Raw genomic sequence first — 14,797 nt, 5'->3', positions numbered from 1 at the left:
TCCCTGGTTCAAGTGATGCTTCTGCCTCAGCCTCCCGAGTAGCTGGGATTACAGGCACATGCCACTATGCTCGGCTAATTTTTTGTATTTTTAATAGAGACGGGGTTTCACTGTGTTAGCCAAGATGGTCTCGATCTCCTGACCTTGTGATCCGTCTGCCTTGGCCTCCCAAAGTGCTGCGATTACAGGTGGGAGCCACTGTGCCCGGCCTTATGTCCCCATTTTACAGATGAGAAAACTGAGTCTCAGAAAATAATGACTAAGCTATTTTTTAAAGTGTCCCACCTGTCTTTCCCCAGTTGCTCTGAGATTAAAGGAGACCAAGTGCTTAGCGTGGTTCCATTCACAGTCTAATTTTAATGGTCCTGAAAGTCTTAGTCCTCCTTTATTCTCTGAAGGCTCCTTCCCCCACCCAGAGCAGTCAGGTGAGTCATTTTCTATGAGCCTGCAGGGCCCTGTTCACACTTCCAAGGCAGTGCTTATGGTGTGGCTTCAACGGCTTAGTTGTCTGTCTCCCTCCTAGACTACAAGCCCTTCAAGGAAAGAACCATACCCCGGCCACTTTTGTTTTCCCAGTGCCTAGACACAATTGAGAACGGACAAAGAGCCTGGGCGTGGTGGCTCACACTTGTAATCCTGGCATTTTGGGAGGCCGAGGCAGGTGGATCACTCAAGGTCAGGAGTTCGAGATCAGACTGGCCAACATGGTGAAACCTCATCTCTACTAAACATACAAAAATTAGCTGGGCGTGGTAGCACGCACCTGTAATCCCAGCTACTCAGGAGGCTGAGGCAGGAGAATCCCTTGAACCTGGGAGACAGAGGTTCCAGTGAGCCACGATTGTGCCATTGCACTCCAGCCTGGGCAACACAGAGAGACACTGTCTCAAAAAAAAAAGAGAGAGAGAGAGAGAGAATAGACGAGAAAACATTTGCGTTTAAACCTCACACAGACCCCACGAGGTAAGCGTGGCTACTTTCACGGAGGAGGAAAATGAGGCCTAGAGAGAAAAGACGTGCTCAGCATGACACAACTGGTGGTGCACGGTGGGGTCTCTACCAGTCAGAGCAAGGCCAAACCTGACTTTCCTACTGGGCACCATGGTACCCAGAGCTTCTCTTTGCCCCTGTAGAAGCTACTGGGTTTGAGAAACCAGACATGGCCTGTGCCGAACAGCCCCAGAACACCACCAGAGTGGATGAAAGTGTTTTCATAAATGAGCTACTGGGAAGCTCATTTAAGAAAACCCACAGCCAAGGGGATTTGAATTCTTTTTTTTTTTTTTTTACTGTAAAATATTTTTTTTTTTTTTTTTTTTTAATTATACTTTAGGGTTTTAGGGTACATGTGCACAATGTGCAGGTTTGTTACATATGTATCCATGTGCCATGTTGATTTCCTGCACCCATTAACTCGTCATTTAGCATTAGGTGTATCTCCTAATGCTGTCCCTCCCCCCTCCCCCCACCCCACAACAGTCCCCGGAGCGTGATGTTCCCCTTCCTGTGTCCATGAGTTCTCATTGTTCAATTCCCACCTATGAGTGAGAACATACGGTGTTTGGTTTTTTGTCCTTGCGATAGTTTACTGAGAATGATGTTTTCCAGTTTCATCCATGTCCCTACAAAGGACACGAACTCATCATTTTTTATGGCTGCATAGTATTCCATGGTGTATATGTGCCACATTTTCTTAATCCAGTCTATGGTTGTTGGACATTTGGGTTGGTTCTAACTCTTTGCTATTGTGAATAGTGCCGCAATAAACATACGTGTGCATGTGTCTTTATAGCAGCATGATTTATAGTCCTTTGGGTATATACCCAGTAATGGGATGGCTGGGTCAAATGGTATCATCCCTGGGATGCAAGGCTGGTTCAACATACGCAAATCAATAAATGTAATCCAGCATATAAACAGAACCAAAGACAAAAACCACATGATTATCTCAATAGATGCAGAAAAGGCCTTTGACAAAATTCAACAACCCTTCATGCTAAAAACTCTCAATAAATTAGGTATTGATGGGACGTATCTCAAAATAATAAGAGCTATCTACAACAAACCCACAGCCAATATCATACTGAATGGGCAAAAACTGGAAGCATTCCCTCTGAAAACTGGCACAAGACAGGGCTGCCCTCTCTCACCGCTCCTATTCAACATAGTGTTGGAAGTTCTGGCCAGAGCAATCAGGCAGGAGAAGGAAATAAAGGGTATTCAATTAGGAAAAGAGGAAGTCAAATTGTCCCTGTTTGCAGACGACATGATTGTATATCTAGAAAACCCCATTGTCTCAGCCCAAAATCTCCTTAAGCTGATTAGCAACTTCAGCAAAGTCTCAGGATACAAAATTAATGTACAAAAATCACAAGCATTCTTGTACACCAATAACAGACAAACAGAGAGCCAAATCATGAGTGAACTCCCATTCACAATTGCTTCAAAGAGAATAAAATACCTAGGAATCCAACTTACAAGGGATGTGAAGGACCTCTTCAAGGAGAACTACAAACCACTGCTCAATGATTTGAATTCTTAAGATGCCCCTGCAGGCAATGTCTCCTGAATGGTTTCTTGAGGTGTAGATGCAACAATTGCCGGTTTCTGTGTATTGAACATCCATTCACATCCAGCTAGAGGAGCTGTGCCTATTAAAACCTCTCCAGGGCTACTGTGTGGCTGTTGCAGAAAATGAGGTAGTTCTAACTAGGCTGAGAGGTAACAACCTCCAATATTTAATGTCATTTAAGAAGCAAGGGCCAGATACCGTGTGCAATCACATGGCATTTATGTAAATAGATTTCAGGCACTCATAGATGCTGATGTGTGAATACAATTCAATTCATCCTGGAATCATTTATGAGAAACATAACAATGATGGAGAAGCCCATAGGTTGGAGAGGGAAGATACTTTCATTTTATACCCTTTGTACCATTTGGATTTTTAAAAACCATTTCATTTGCATTAATTTCTTTCAGTGAATTAATAGTTATGTTTTTGAGTACCCATAATAAATTTTTGTTTTTTGAGACAGAGTCTCACTCTGTTTCCCAGGCTGGAGTGCAGTGGCACCATCTTGGCTCACTGCAACCTCTGCCTCCCAGGTTCAAGCGATTCCCCTTCCTCAGCCTCCCTAGTAGCTGGAATTACGGCTAATTTTTGTACTTTTAATAGAGATAGGGTTTCACCATGTTGGCCAGTCTGGTCTTGAACTCCTGGCCTCAAGTGAGGAGGCCTCCCAAAGTGCTGGGATTCCAGGCATGAGCCACCACACCCAATCCATAGTAAATTTTTATATTTAGTGTTTTCTAGCTCTCTGGTGTCCTCAACATGGTTCTGTTTTACACAGACACACACACACACACACACAAACACACACACACTCCTCTTCAAGAGTTACATTAGTATTTTCAAGGGTCTGAAGAGGCCCAAAGTAACAACAACTGCTTATGTTTTAACTCAGCACTGCCCAGGTGTACTTGGCAAGGGACACAGCTTATGAAGAAGATGATATGTTAAAACATCCCATGGCCCACTTCTGGACTTTTTATTATTATTATTATATTATTATTATTATTATTATTATTATTATTATTGAGACAGGGTCTTGCTCTGTCTCCCAGGCTGGAGTAGAGGGGCATGATGATGGCTCACTGTAGCCCCAACCTCAGCTCAAGCAATCCTCCCAACTCAGCCTCCCGAGTAGCTGGGACCACAGGCACCACGCCTGACTAAATTTTTTTTTTTTTTTTTGTAGGGACAAGGTCTCTCTAGGTTGCCCAGGCTGGTCTTAAACTCCTGGGTGCAAGTGGTCCTCCCGCCTCCATGATGTTGGGATCACAAGCACGAGCCACTGGGCCTGGCCCCTGGCTCTTCCTTAGACTGTGGTCAAGGCCGGGTGTGGTGGCTCATGCCTGTAATCCCAGAACTTTGGGAGGCTGAGGCGGGTGGAGTTTGAGGTCAGGAGTTGGAGGCCAGCGTGGGCAACATGACAAAATCCCTGTCTCTACCAGAAATACAAAAAAATCAGCCAGGCATAGTGGCTTGCACCCGTGGTCTCAGCTACTCAGGAGGCTAAGTTGGGAGGATCACCTGAGCCTGGGAGACGGAGGTTGTAGCGAGCTGAAATGGCACCACTGCACTCCAACCTGGGTGACAGAGCAAGATCCCCTCTCAAAATAAATAAATTATTGATTATGGTTAGACAGAGCTGGCAGCCTCATTTATTTAACCAAAGCACCTTTTGCAAGCTCTCCAATTTGGTGTTCCAGTTCTTACATTGAGTGTTTGAAGATGACAGTGAGGAAGAGAACTTTATTGGTCCTGGAGAGAGAGGTCTCCAGCCCCTCAACATTAATTGCTGACCTGCTGCACACCAGTGGCAGAGCAGGCGTGAGCCCTGCATTTGTATAAATGGAGTTTGAAGACAGTTGCTGAGTCCTGGTGGTCGTGTTGCCCTTCCAGGGTCGGGGACTTGGTTGGACACCTCCAATGTGACCTACAGCAACTGGCATGGAGGGCAGCCCACCACTGCCCCTGACACCTGCGGCCACATCGGGAGAGGCCCTTCCTCTGAGTGGGTGGCCTCGGACTGCGCCCAGACGTTCGCCTTCGTGTGCGAGTTCCGTGAGTGGCCCGTGCCCCTGAGTCCCCATCTCCCACCCTGTCTCCCTGCCTGCCTGCGGGCCTCTCTCCAGGCTCGCCTCTCCCTCCTGTCTCCGCCTCCATCTCTCCCACCCTCTCTCTTGCCGCCTCCCCTGTCTCGGTTTTCTCTGGGTCTTTCTTCCCCTTCTCTTTTTCTCTGACTCTTTCTGTTTCTCTCCTTTGGTCTCTGACTCTCTGCCTGCCTCTGTGGTCTCTCTGTCACCCTCTCGCTCTTCAGGGCCTGCCGGTGTCTGTCCCCGTCTCCCTGCTGAAGAGCTGACCTGTACGTGTTTTTCTTAGCTTACCTCTGTCTGCAGCTTTCTCTCCCTGTCTCTATGCATCTCTCTCTGCCCACGTGATGCTCCGTCACTCATCCCTGCCCTGTCCCCATCCACCTGCCCACCTTCCTGCCTGCCCACCTGTCTCGTCTCTGTTTCTGTCTTTCCCGCTCTTTTTTTTTTTTTGGGATGGAGTCTTGCTCTGTCACCCAGGCTGGAGTGCAGTGGTGAGAACTTGGCTCACCGCAACCTCCACTTCCCGGGTTCAAATGATTCTCCTGTCTCAACCTCACGAGTAGCTGGGCTTACACGTGCGAGCCACCATCCCCGGATAATTTTTGTATTTTTTTTAGTAGAGACGGGGGTTTCACCATTTTGGCCAGGCTGGTCTCGAACTCCTGACCTCAAGTGGTCCACCCGCCTCGGCCTCCCAAAGTGCTGAGATTACAGGGGTGAGCCACGGAGCCCGGCCTGCATGAGGTTTAGTATTACAGTGGGGGTACAGAGAAGCTAACTAACTTGCTGGAGGTCACACAGCAGTGTGTGGCTGGGCTGGATCCGATCCCAAGGAACCTGGCTCAGCACAATGCTGCCGACAATCATATTCTATTTCTCACCCCTGCCAAGCGGCTCCTGTCGGGTTCTTGCATCTCAGCCCAACCCCCGGGACCCTCCTCTTCCCGTGAACCGGCACTCACCTGTGTGTAACCGTGAGCCCCGCTAATGTCTTGCCTTCCCTTTGCCTCAGGGGTTGGCCAGAGCCTGGCCTGCGAGGGACTCAATGCCACCATGCACTGCGGCTCGGGGCAGGTCATCCAGGTCCAGGATGCCATCTATGGGCGCCAGAACCCCCATTTCTGCACCCAGGATGCCGGGCGTCCCTCAGATCTGGAGCAGGGATGCAGCTGGGCCAACGTCAAGGATGAGGTGGCAGGTAGGGCCCAAGGGCTCTGTAGCTCTGGCTGCCAGCAGAGGGCAGTTGCTGGTATGCTGTGCTCAGTAAAGGGTTCCAGAAGCCTCTGACAATCTTCATCTCTGACCGTGGGCCTCCAACATGTGGGAAAACTGGCCAGTCCCTGCCCATGGCACGGGGCAGGGAAGCAGGGGGCTGTGACCCACCCACCCCGACATCAAACCAGCCATGGATCTGGTGGGCATGGTGTGCCTCAACCCCTGCTGGGTGCAGGAAACATCACTTTTTTAACTTAATTTTGAAATTTTTGAAATACTCCAAATATATAGACAAGAATAGAAAATACTGTAATGAACTCTCACAGATCTGCTACCCACCGTCATCAGATCCGAACACAATGCCTCGTTTGCTTAAGATTCCCTCGATAGAAAAATGAATACAGTCGGGCATGGTGGCTCATGCCTGTAATCTCAGCACTTTGGGAGGCCAAGGCAGGTGGATCGGCTGAGGTCAGGAGTTCCAGACCAGCCGACACCTGGCCAACATGGTGAAACCCCATCTCTACTAAAAATACAAAAATTAGCCAGGCTGGTGGCACACGCCTGTAATCCCAGGTATTTGGGTGGCTGAGGCAGGAGAATTGCTTGAGCCCTGGAGTCAGAAGTTGTAGTGAGCCAAAATCAGGCCATCGCACTCCAGCCTGGGCGATGGAACCAAACTCTGTCTCAAAAAAAAAAAAAAAAAAGAAAAGAAAAAAGAAAAAGAAAAATGAATACAACACTAGGAGACCCCTGTGGATCCCTCCACAGTCCTGTTCCTGCTACGAACTCAGTGTTTCTTAATCGCATGCATGCTTCTTCCTTCTCTTTCTTTCCTTCCTTCCTTCTTTCCTTCTTCCTTTCTTTCTTCCTTCCTTCCCTCCTTCCTTTCTCTTTTTCTCTTCTCTTCTCTTTTCTTTCTTTTCTTTTCCTTCCAGAGTCTCTCTCTCTCTGGCCCAGGCTGTAGTGCAGTAGCCTGATCTTAGCTCGCTGCAATCTCTGCTTCCTGGGTTCAAGCTATTCTAATGCCTCAGCCTCCTGAGTACCTGGGATTACAGGCAGGTGCCACCACTCACGGCTAATTTTTGTATTCTTAGTAGAGATGGGGTTTCACCATGTTGACCAGGCTCATCTTGAACTCGTGAGCTTAGGCAATCCACCTGCCTCGGCCTCCCCAATTGCTGGGATTACGGGCGTGAGCCACTGCGCCTGCTTTATTTTCACCTTCTAGGCACGTATTCCTAAACACTACAGACTGTTGCTTTTGCAGGACTTTTTAAAATTTTTACTTTATTTTTTTAATTTATTATTTATTTATTTTTGAGATGGAGTCTCACTCTGTCACCCAGGCTGGAATGCAGTGGCACAATTTATTCTCACCGCAACCTCTGCCTCCTGGGTTCGAGCGATTCTTGTGCCTCACCCTCCTGAGTAGCTGGGACTACAGGCGTGCGCCACCACACCTGGTTAATTTTTTATATTTTTAGTAAAGACGGGGTTTCACCATGTTTGCCAGGCTGGTCTCAAACTCCTGACCTCAGGTGATCCGCCCACCTCGGCCTTCCTGGGATTACAATTGTGAGCCACTGTGCCCGGCCACTTTGCAGGGTTTTAATGTTTATATAAATGGTATCATATTGTGTGCCATTCTACAGAGTGCGTTTTTCTTTTCGTTTTGGTTCTTGTGTTTTGCTCAATATCATGTTTTTGAGATGTATTATCCATCTTGATACATGTTATGCTGGTTTATTTGTTTCATCTGTTGTGTAACTGTGCAGTCATTTGTCTCTGCTCCTGTTGAGAAAGGTTGGTTCTTAATCTTTGTGACTGTGAATAACGCAGAAGCCAAGCTCCTGATGGATGGTATCTTGTTCACGTGGGAGAGTTACTCTAGGGCTTTGTTTTTCTAAATCGGATTAAATCTACTTCTCAGCTGTGCTTGCCCAGTGACCAGGATTCAGTTTCCGGGATTATGGGGGTTTCTTGCACCCTGCTGGGAGGTAAAAACTCCACAGAGACTTCCCTGGTCCAGGACATCGGGGAACCCTCTTCTTTCTGCTGCAGTCACCACTGTCCCCGCTGGAGGGTCCAGGAAGGCATGTGGTCTCCTGCTTCTTGGCTAAGCAAGGACACAGCCCCCTGCGGCCAGGCTGCAAGCCTCAGGTCCTGGGAGCCAGCCTCCACAGTTCTGCCTCTTGGCACGCTCCTCTGAACCTCTGCTTCTGCCCAAAGACCTTTTGAAGATTCAGGGAGGGACGCCAGTACTCCCAGAACTTCCTCCTGTCTTGGGGAACTGAGAATGGCTCCTCTGTCCTCCTGCCTTTTGGAGCAGGCATGGGGAAAGGAAATGCTAAACTCAGCTGGCTGGTTTTCACTGACTCTTCTTACTCCAGCGTTCCTGAGGCTGTGGCCCCTGCAAGGAGAAAGGGGCCCGGACGGGAGAATGGATGTACCTCCCTCACCGAGGCACTGCTGGGGCTTGGTGGCCTGTTTCCTCAAAGGCTCAGCTGCAAGTTCCTGAAATGTGGCACCCACAGCTCAGAGAGCACATTAGAGGGGAGCCCTGCACCTGTTGTGGGAGTCGGAGGACGAGTGCAGAGAGGATCCCACGGGGTCTGTATCTAAGCACCCTCGTCGTCCCTCATTCATTCAGTTAGCCAATAAACATGTTTGTTTTTTTTTTTTTGTTTTTTTTTTTGAGACGGAGCCTTGCTCTGTTGCCCAGGCTGGAGTGCAGTGGCACAGTCTTGGCTCACTGCAACCTCCGCCTTCTGGGCTCAAGCGATTCTCCTGCCTCAGCCTCCCAAGCAGCTAGAATTACAGGCGAGTGCCCCCACACCCAGCTAATTTTTGTATTTTTTGTAGAGAAAGGCTTTCACCATGTTGTCCAGGCTGGTCTCTAACTCCTGGCCTCCAGTGATCCACCCACCTTGGCCTCTCAAAATGCTGGAATTACAGGCATGAACCACCGCACCTGGCCCAAACTCTGTTTTTCAAAGAGCTCGCGGCGCAGTGGGGAGACAGTGATACACAGGCAATTAACTAATGCTGTGATAAATGCTGCAACCCAGAAGAGCAAACACTATCTATCTAGTCATGCAAAACTTATTTTGTACCTACTATGTGCCAGGTACTGTTCTATGTCCTGGAGATGTTGCAGTGAACCAAAAATTTTGAAAAACCTCCCACTTGATTTCCAACTCGCTCCCAAGTGATGCCACTTAGGATCCCAAGTGTCTTTGGGCCACATTCTGAGCCTCAAGGAATCTGGGGACCTGAAGGGGTTTTAAAGTTTGTCTGCAAGCATGTTAAATCCTGAAATTAGATCAGATTTAGTTTACCTTTTTTTTTTTTAAGTGGATTATATGTGGCTACGAAGAGTCATAGAAAAAACTCTGTCCTTAGGTTCTGGAATTAGACCTCTCTTTGAGTCTATTTAATCTGAGAACAGAGATGTGGTGGTGGCTCATGTTCCCGTTTGATCAGAGGGGCCCCCCGGATCACGGGGTGGAGGTGGGGCTCAGGAAAGCTTTCCGGGGGCGGCATCAGGAGCCTGGCTGTGAAGGAAGTGCAGGATCCAGCCAGGAGAAAGACTGGGGGACAAGGTGGTGAGGACATGAGGTGGCAGGCTCAGGTGTGGACTGCAGTATGAACCGTGATGGTGGAGAGAGAGCCCAGGACGGTCTCACTGCATAACAACAGTATTCGAAAAAATCCTCAGCAGGGACGTGGCCTCTGCATCTTGAGGCAGTTGATCCATTACAAGGGGATGTCGACTATTTAGTGTGGTTTAATTTGTGAGCTGGAAGGTGAGCCCTGCTGCCACCCCCAGTGCAAACTGCTTAGACCAAGTCCAAGGATGGGGCAGAACCCCCTGGGATGTGGGCAGCAGGGTACATGGCAAAAGGGCGGCAGATCGGGGTTCAAATCCCAGCTCAGCCCCTGCTGCCTGGGTGATCCAGGCAAGTTGCAGAATCTTTCTAAGTTTCATGGGGCTCCTGTGAGGGTCAGGAGAACCTGGGGGAAGAGTGTAGCACCTTGTATGCACTCTGCAAGTGGAGTTGACAGTCCTGCATGCTCTGTTCCAGCCGGATCTGGGCCAGCAGTATCGGGATCAGCATCCCCTGGGAGCTTGTTAGACCTGCACACTCTCCAGCTGTACCCCATACCTACTGAATCAGAATCCTGGGGGGTGGGGTCTGAGTCTAGTTAAATGCTGACAGCTGCCTGTTAATTGGAGCTTCCATTGGGAGAACTGCTGTGGCAGGGGAGAAGAGATGCTTAAAAAATGCAAGAGGTGGCTCACGCCTGTAATCCCAGTGTTTTGGGAGGCCAAGGTGGGCGGATCACTTGAGGTCAGGTGTTCGATACCAGCCTGGCCAACATGGGGAAACCCCGTCTCTACCAAAAATACAAAACTTAGCCAGGTGTGGTGGCATGTGCCTGTAATCCCAGCTACTTGGGAGGCTGAGGCAGGAGAATCGCTTGAACCCAGAGGCAGAGGTTGCAGTGAGCCAAGATCATGCCACTGCACTTCAGCCTGGGCAACACAGCAAGACCCTGTCTCAAAAAACAAAAAATAAATAAAACAAGAAGAAAATAAACCCTCCCACTCTTTTAGAGATTATAGTTTAGTGCTGTGGATACACATAACGAGAGTAACTCAGATTGAGGGGTGCATCCAACTAGGTCTTTCAATAAAAGGAATTTAATGCAGGGAATTTGTTTCCCAAGTCATGAAAGTGCTGAGGAGCCAAACAAAGGATGCTGCTGCAGGACTGAGATTAGCAGCCGTGGAAAGCTGCTGCCACCCTTAAAGGCTGGCAGGATAACCGGAAGGGATGTTTTTGCCAAAATCAGAAGTCAGGATCATCCAGCAGATACTAGAGCCATGGCAGAGCTTGCCGGTGGGAGATAGGACCGTGTGCGGAGGGCCCGTCCAGAGGGAGCTGGAGCTACAGGGGAGCTGCTGTGAGAGGCACGATGACAAGTACCCTGGCTTCCAACCTCTTCCTGTCTGGCATAGGCAGAATTGTGGCCCTCAAGATTTCTCATCCTAATCCATGGAGCTGTGGGTATGATGAGACACCAAGCCTGAGGCTATGTTAACGTCCGTGACAAAAGGTACTTTGCAGATGTCATTACGGTTGCTAATCAGTTGCTTTTAGGACAGAGAGATTATGCTGGAATATGCAATTGTGCACAGTTTAAACACATGAGCCCTTAAAAGCAGAGAACTTTCTTTGGCTAGAAGCAGAAGACAGATGTGGGAAAAGGAGAAGCCAGAGAGATTCCAAGTGTGAGACAGGTTTGATGCCCTGTTGCTGGCTCTGTGATGCAGGGGTCACATGGAAGGACTGAAGAGAGGCCTCTAGGAATTGAGGGCTGAATTCTGCCAACAAGAATGAGATTGGAAGCAGATCCTTCCCCAGAGCCTCCAGAAAGAAACACAGCCGGCCGGGCATGGTGGCTCACACCTGTAATCCCAGCACTTTGGGAGGCTGAGGTGGGTGGATCATCTGAGGTCAGGAGTTCAAGACCAGCCTGGCCAACATGGTGAAACCCCGTCTCTACTAAAAATACAAAAATTAGCCAGGTATGGTGGTGCGCATCTGGAGCCCCAGCTATTCAGGAGGCTAAGGCACGAGAATCGCTTGAATCTGAGAGGCAGAGGTTGCAGTGAGCCAAGATGGTACCACTGCACTCCAGCCTGGGTGACGTGGCGAGACTCCGTCTAAAAAAAAAAAAAAAATGGCCAGGCGCAGTGACTCACACCTGTAATCCCAGCTCTTTCGGAGGTAGAGGCAGGTGGATCACTTGAGGTCGGGAGTTAAAGACCAGGCTGACCAACATGGAGAAACCCTGTGTCTACTAAAAATCCAAAATTAGCTGGATGTGGTGGCACATGCCTGTAATCCCAACTGCTCAGTAGGCTGAGGCAGCAGAATCGCTTGAACCTGGGAGACAGAGATTGCAGTGAGCCGAGATCACACCACTACACTCTAGCCTGGGCAACAAGAGCGAAACTCCATCTCAAAAAAAAAAAAAAATTAAAAAAAGAGAAACAGAAGAAAAGAAACACAGCCCTGACACCTTGGTGTCAGTCAGAAGCCCTCCCAGACTTCTGACCTCCATACAGAATTGTGAGATTTTAAAAATCTGTGCTGTTTTATTTATTTTAATTTATTTAATTTTTGAGACAAAGTTACTCTGTTGCCCAGGCTGATATGTAGTGGCGTAATCTCAGCTCACTGCAACCTCCACCTCCCTGGTTCAAGTGATTCTCCTGCCTCAGCCTCCTAAGTAGCTGGGACTACAGGCGCGTGCCACCACAGCCAGCTAATTTTTGTATTTTTGATAGAGATGGAGTTTCATCATGTTGGCCAGGCTGGCCTCGAACTTCTGACCTCAAGTAATCTACCTGACTCAGCCTCCCAAATTGCTGGGATTACAGGCATGAGCCACCACACCTGGACAAAAATCTACTCTTTTGTTTGTTTGTTTGTTTTTTGAGACACAGTCTCATTCTGTAGCCCCGGATGGGGGGCAATGGCACGATCTCTGCTCACTGCAACCTTCACCTCCCAGGCTCAAGCTATTCTCCTGCCTCAGCCTCCTGAGTAGTTGGGATTACAGGCATGTGCCACCACACTCAGCTAATTTTTGTATTTTTAGTAGAGACGGGGTTTCTCCATGTTGGCCAGGCTGGTCTCGATCTCCTGACCTCAGGTAATCCACCCACCTTGACCTCCCAAAGTGCTGGAATTATAGTTGGGAGCCACCACTCCCAGGCAAATCTATGTTGTTTTAAGTCGTTAAGTTAGTGGTAAGTTGTTACAACAGTGATTGGAAATGAATACACCACCCTCCAGCCTTTCACCAGTGCCGGCCATCGGCCAAGCCTACCTGGGAGCCAGTGGCCAAGGGAGTTTGGAAAATGTAGTTCCCTGTGACACAAGCAGAGCAGGGTGAGGGTGGCTCTGTAGGCCCAGGGCCAACTGCCCAGAAGAAGTGGGACCTAGCAGGCAACTGGGAAAAGCACAGTGGATGTTCTGGACCTGTTTCTTTCTCCCAGGCTTCCCTGTGGGCATCTAACACATCTCACTGGGCAGGAGGGAGAGGTGCTGGATGACCATGAAGTTTCTGGAATGGGCTGTCCCTGCTCCTCCCTTCTGTGGGCATGTGGTACCCTGATAGATGCAGGATTCCTAATCTTGCCCCCTCTACTGGTTCTCTGGGTGTAGATTTCTATTTTGGGCCATCTGAGTAGATGCTACTGGACCAGTGGTTCTCAAAGTGGGGTCCCTGGGCCAGCAATGTCAGGAACAGCATCCCATAGGAACTGGTTAGAAATGCATATTCTCCAGCTGCACGCCGTACCTACTGAATCAGAATCGCTGAGGGTGGGGTCTGGAATGTGGTATCTTCACAAGACTCACAGGGGGATCTGGTGCAGGCTGAAGTTTGAGACCGGGATGCTAGACCCTGAGCTACTTGAGGACAGTAATCCTACTTCTCCCTCCCCTGAGTACCTAGCCCAGTGCCTGGTCTTCAGGAGATATCAAAGGCTATTTGTTGGGCAGATGGTGGGTAAATGAATGAGTGGGTGAGAGGCCATTCATCTCTGTGCAGCTCTGTTGAATGTATCTTCTTTTGTCTTGCACACCATTCCTGCTTCTGCTGGGATGTGGGTGCTTCCCAGGCCAGTGCCAGGGGCTACAGGCATGCCAGGCGGCAGCAGATGAGACCTACTTTGGAAACCTGTGTCCGACTCAGGGCAGTTACCTGTGGGTGCAGTACCAGTGCCGGGAAGGTGAGTCCCCAACTTGCTTGAGCATAGAAATTTCCCTCTGATTTCATGGCATGTCCAGCTTCCCCTGAAAACAGAGACAGCAGCCACCCACATGGGCTGATGTCTGTGTGCTAAGAGACTCCCTCATTCAAAATTGCCCCCCTTGGCTGGGCGCGGTGGCTCACGCCTGTAATCCCAGCACTTTGGGAGGCAGGAGGATAGTCTGAGCCCAAGAGTTGGAGACAAGCCTGGGCAACATGGAGAAACCCCGTCTGTACAAAAAATATAAAAATTAGGCTGGGTGTGGTGGCTCATGCCTGTAATCCCAGGACTTTGGGAGGCTGAGGGGGGTGGATCACTTGAAGTCAGTAGTTCGAGACCAGTGGCCAACATGGTGAAACCCTGTATCTACCAAAAAATACAAAAATTAGCCAGCTGTAGTGGCATGCACCTGTAGTCCCAGCTACTTGGGAGGTTGAGGTGGGAGAATCACTTGAACCTAGGAGGCAGAGGGTTCAGTGAGCAGAGATCACACTACTGCCCTCCAGCCTGGGCGACAGAGTGAAACCCTGTCTCAAAAAATAAAAATAAAAATTAGTGGGTGTGGTAGCACATACCTGTAGTCCCAGCTACTCAGTCTCTGCTGAGGTGGGAAGATCACCTGAGCCTGGGGAGGCTGAGGCTGCAGTGAGCCGTGATCACACCACTGCACTCCAGCCTGGGTGAAAGAGCAAGACCCTGTGAGAAAAAAAAAAAAAAAAAAAAAGACCCACATAAAAATGCTGGACAGGTAGCCAGAAGAGAGTTGGTTATAAACAGAAATGTGCAATTTTGCTTCCCAAGTGCATGCAGCATTTGGTGTTTTAATCCACAGCCCTGCAGCTGGTGGTGTCCAGTGACAGTTTCGTCTTTGACAACGTCACCATCTCCCTGACGTGGCTCCTCTCACCCTACATAGGAAACCTGTCCTGTATAATTAGTGCAGGAGATGGCCACACTTTTGATCCCTACAACCCGCCGAGGTAAGAGAAATCTCCGAGTCTTGAGCCAGGTTGTATTATCAGTTTTTTTTTTTGCCACATAACAAACCAACCCAAAACTTAGTGGCTTAAAACAATAGTTACCATT

At 49.1% G+C, this 14,797-nt stretch overlaps 1 protein-coding gene across 1 annotated transcript in view; it reads left to right on the top strand.

The window, feature by feature from the left end:
- The window catches only part of LOC129493461 (polycystin-1-like protein 2), a 123,718-nt gene that overhangs the window by 749 nt on the left and 108,172 nt on the right, over positions 1 to 14,797 (top strand). The window contains 4 exon segments of the mRNA XM_055299679.2: positions 4,469 to 4,630; positions 5,675 to 5,860; positions 13,580 to 13,690; positions 14,544 to 14,691. Of these exon segments, the coding sequence (XP_055155654.1) occupies positions 4,469 to 4,630; positions 5,675 to 5,860; positions 13,580 to 13,690; positions 14,544 to 14,691 (607 nt within the window).

This window comes from Symphalangus syndactylus, chromosome 11 (assembly GCF_028878055.3).
Source record: "Symphalangus syndactylus isolate Jambi chromosome 11, NHGRI_mSymSyn1-v2.1_pri, whole genome shotgun sequence".
NCBI lineage: Eukaryota > Metazoa > Chordata > Mammalia > Primates > Hylobatidae > Symphalangus > Symphalangus syndactylus.
This window is presented reverse-complemented; position numbering and strand designations above follow the sequence as displayed.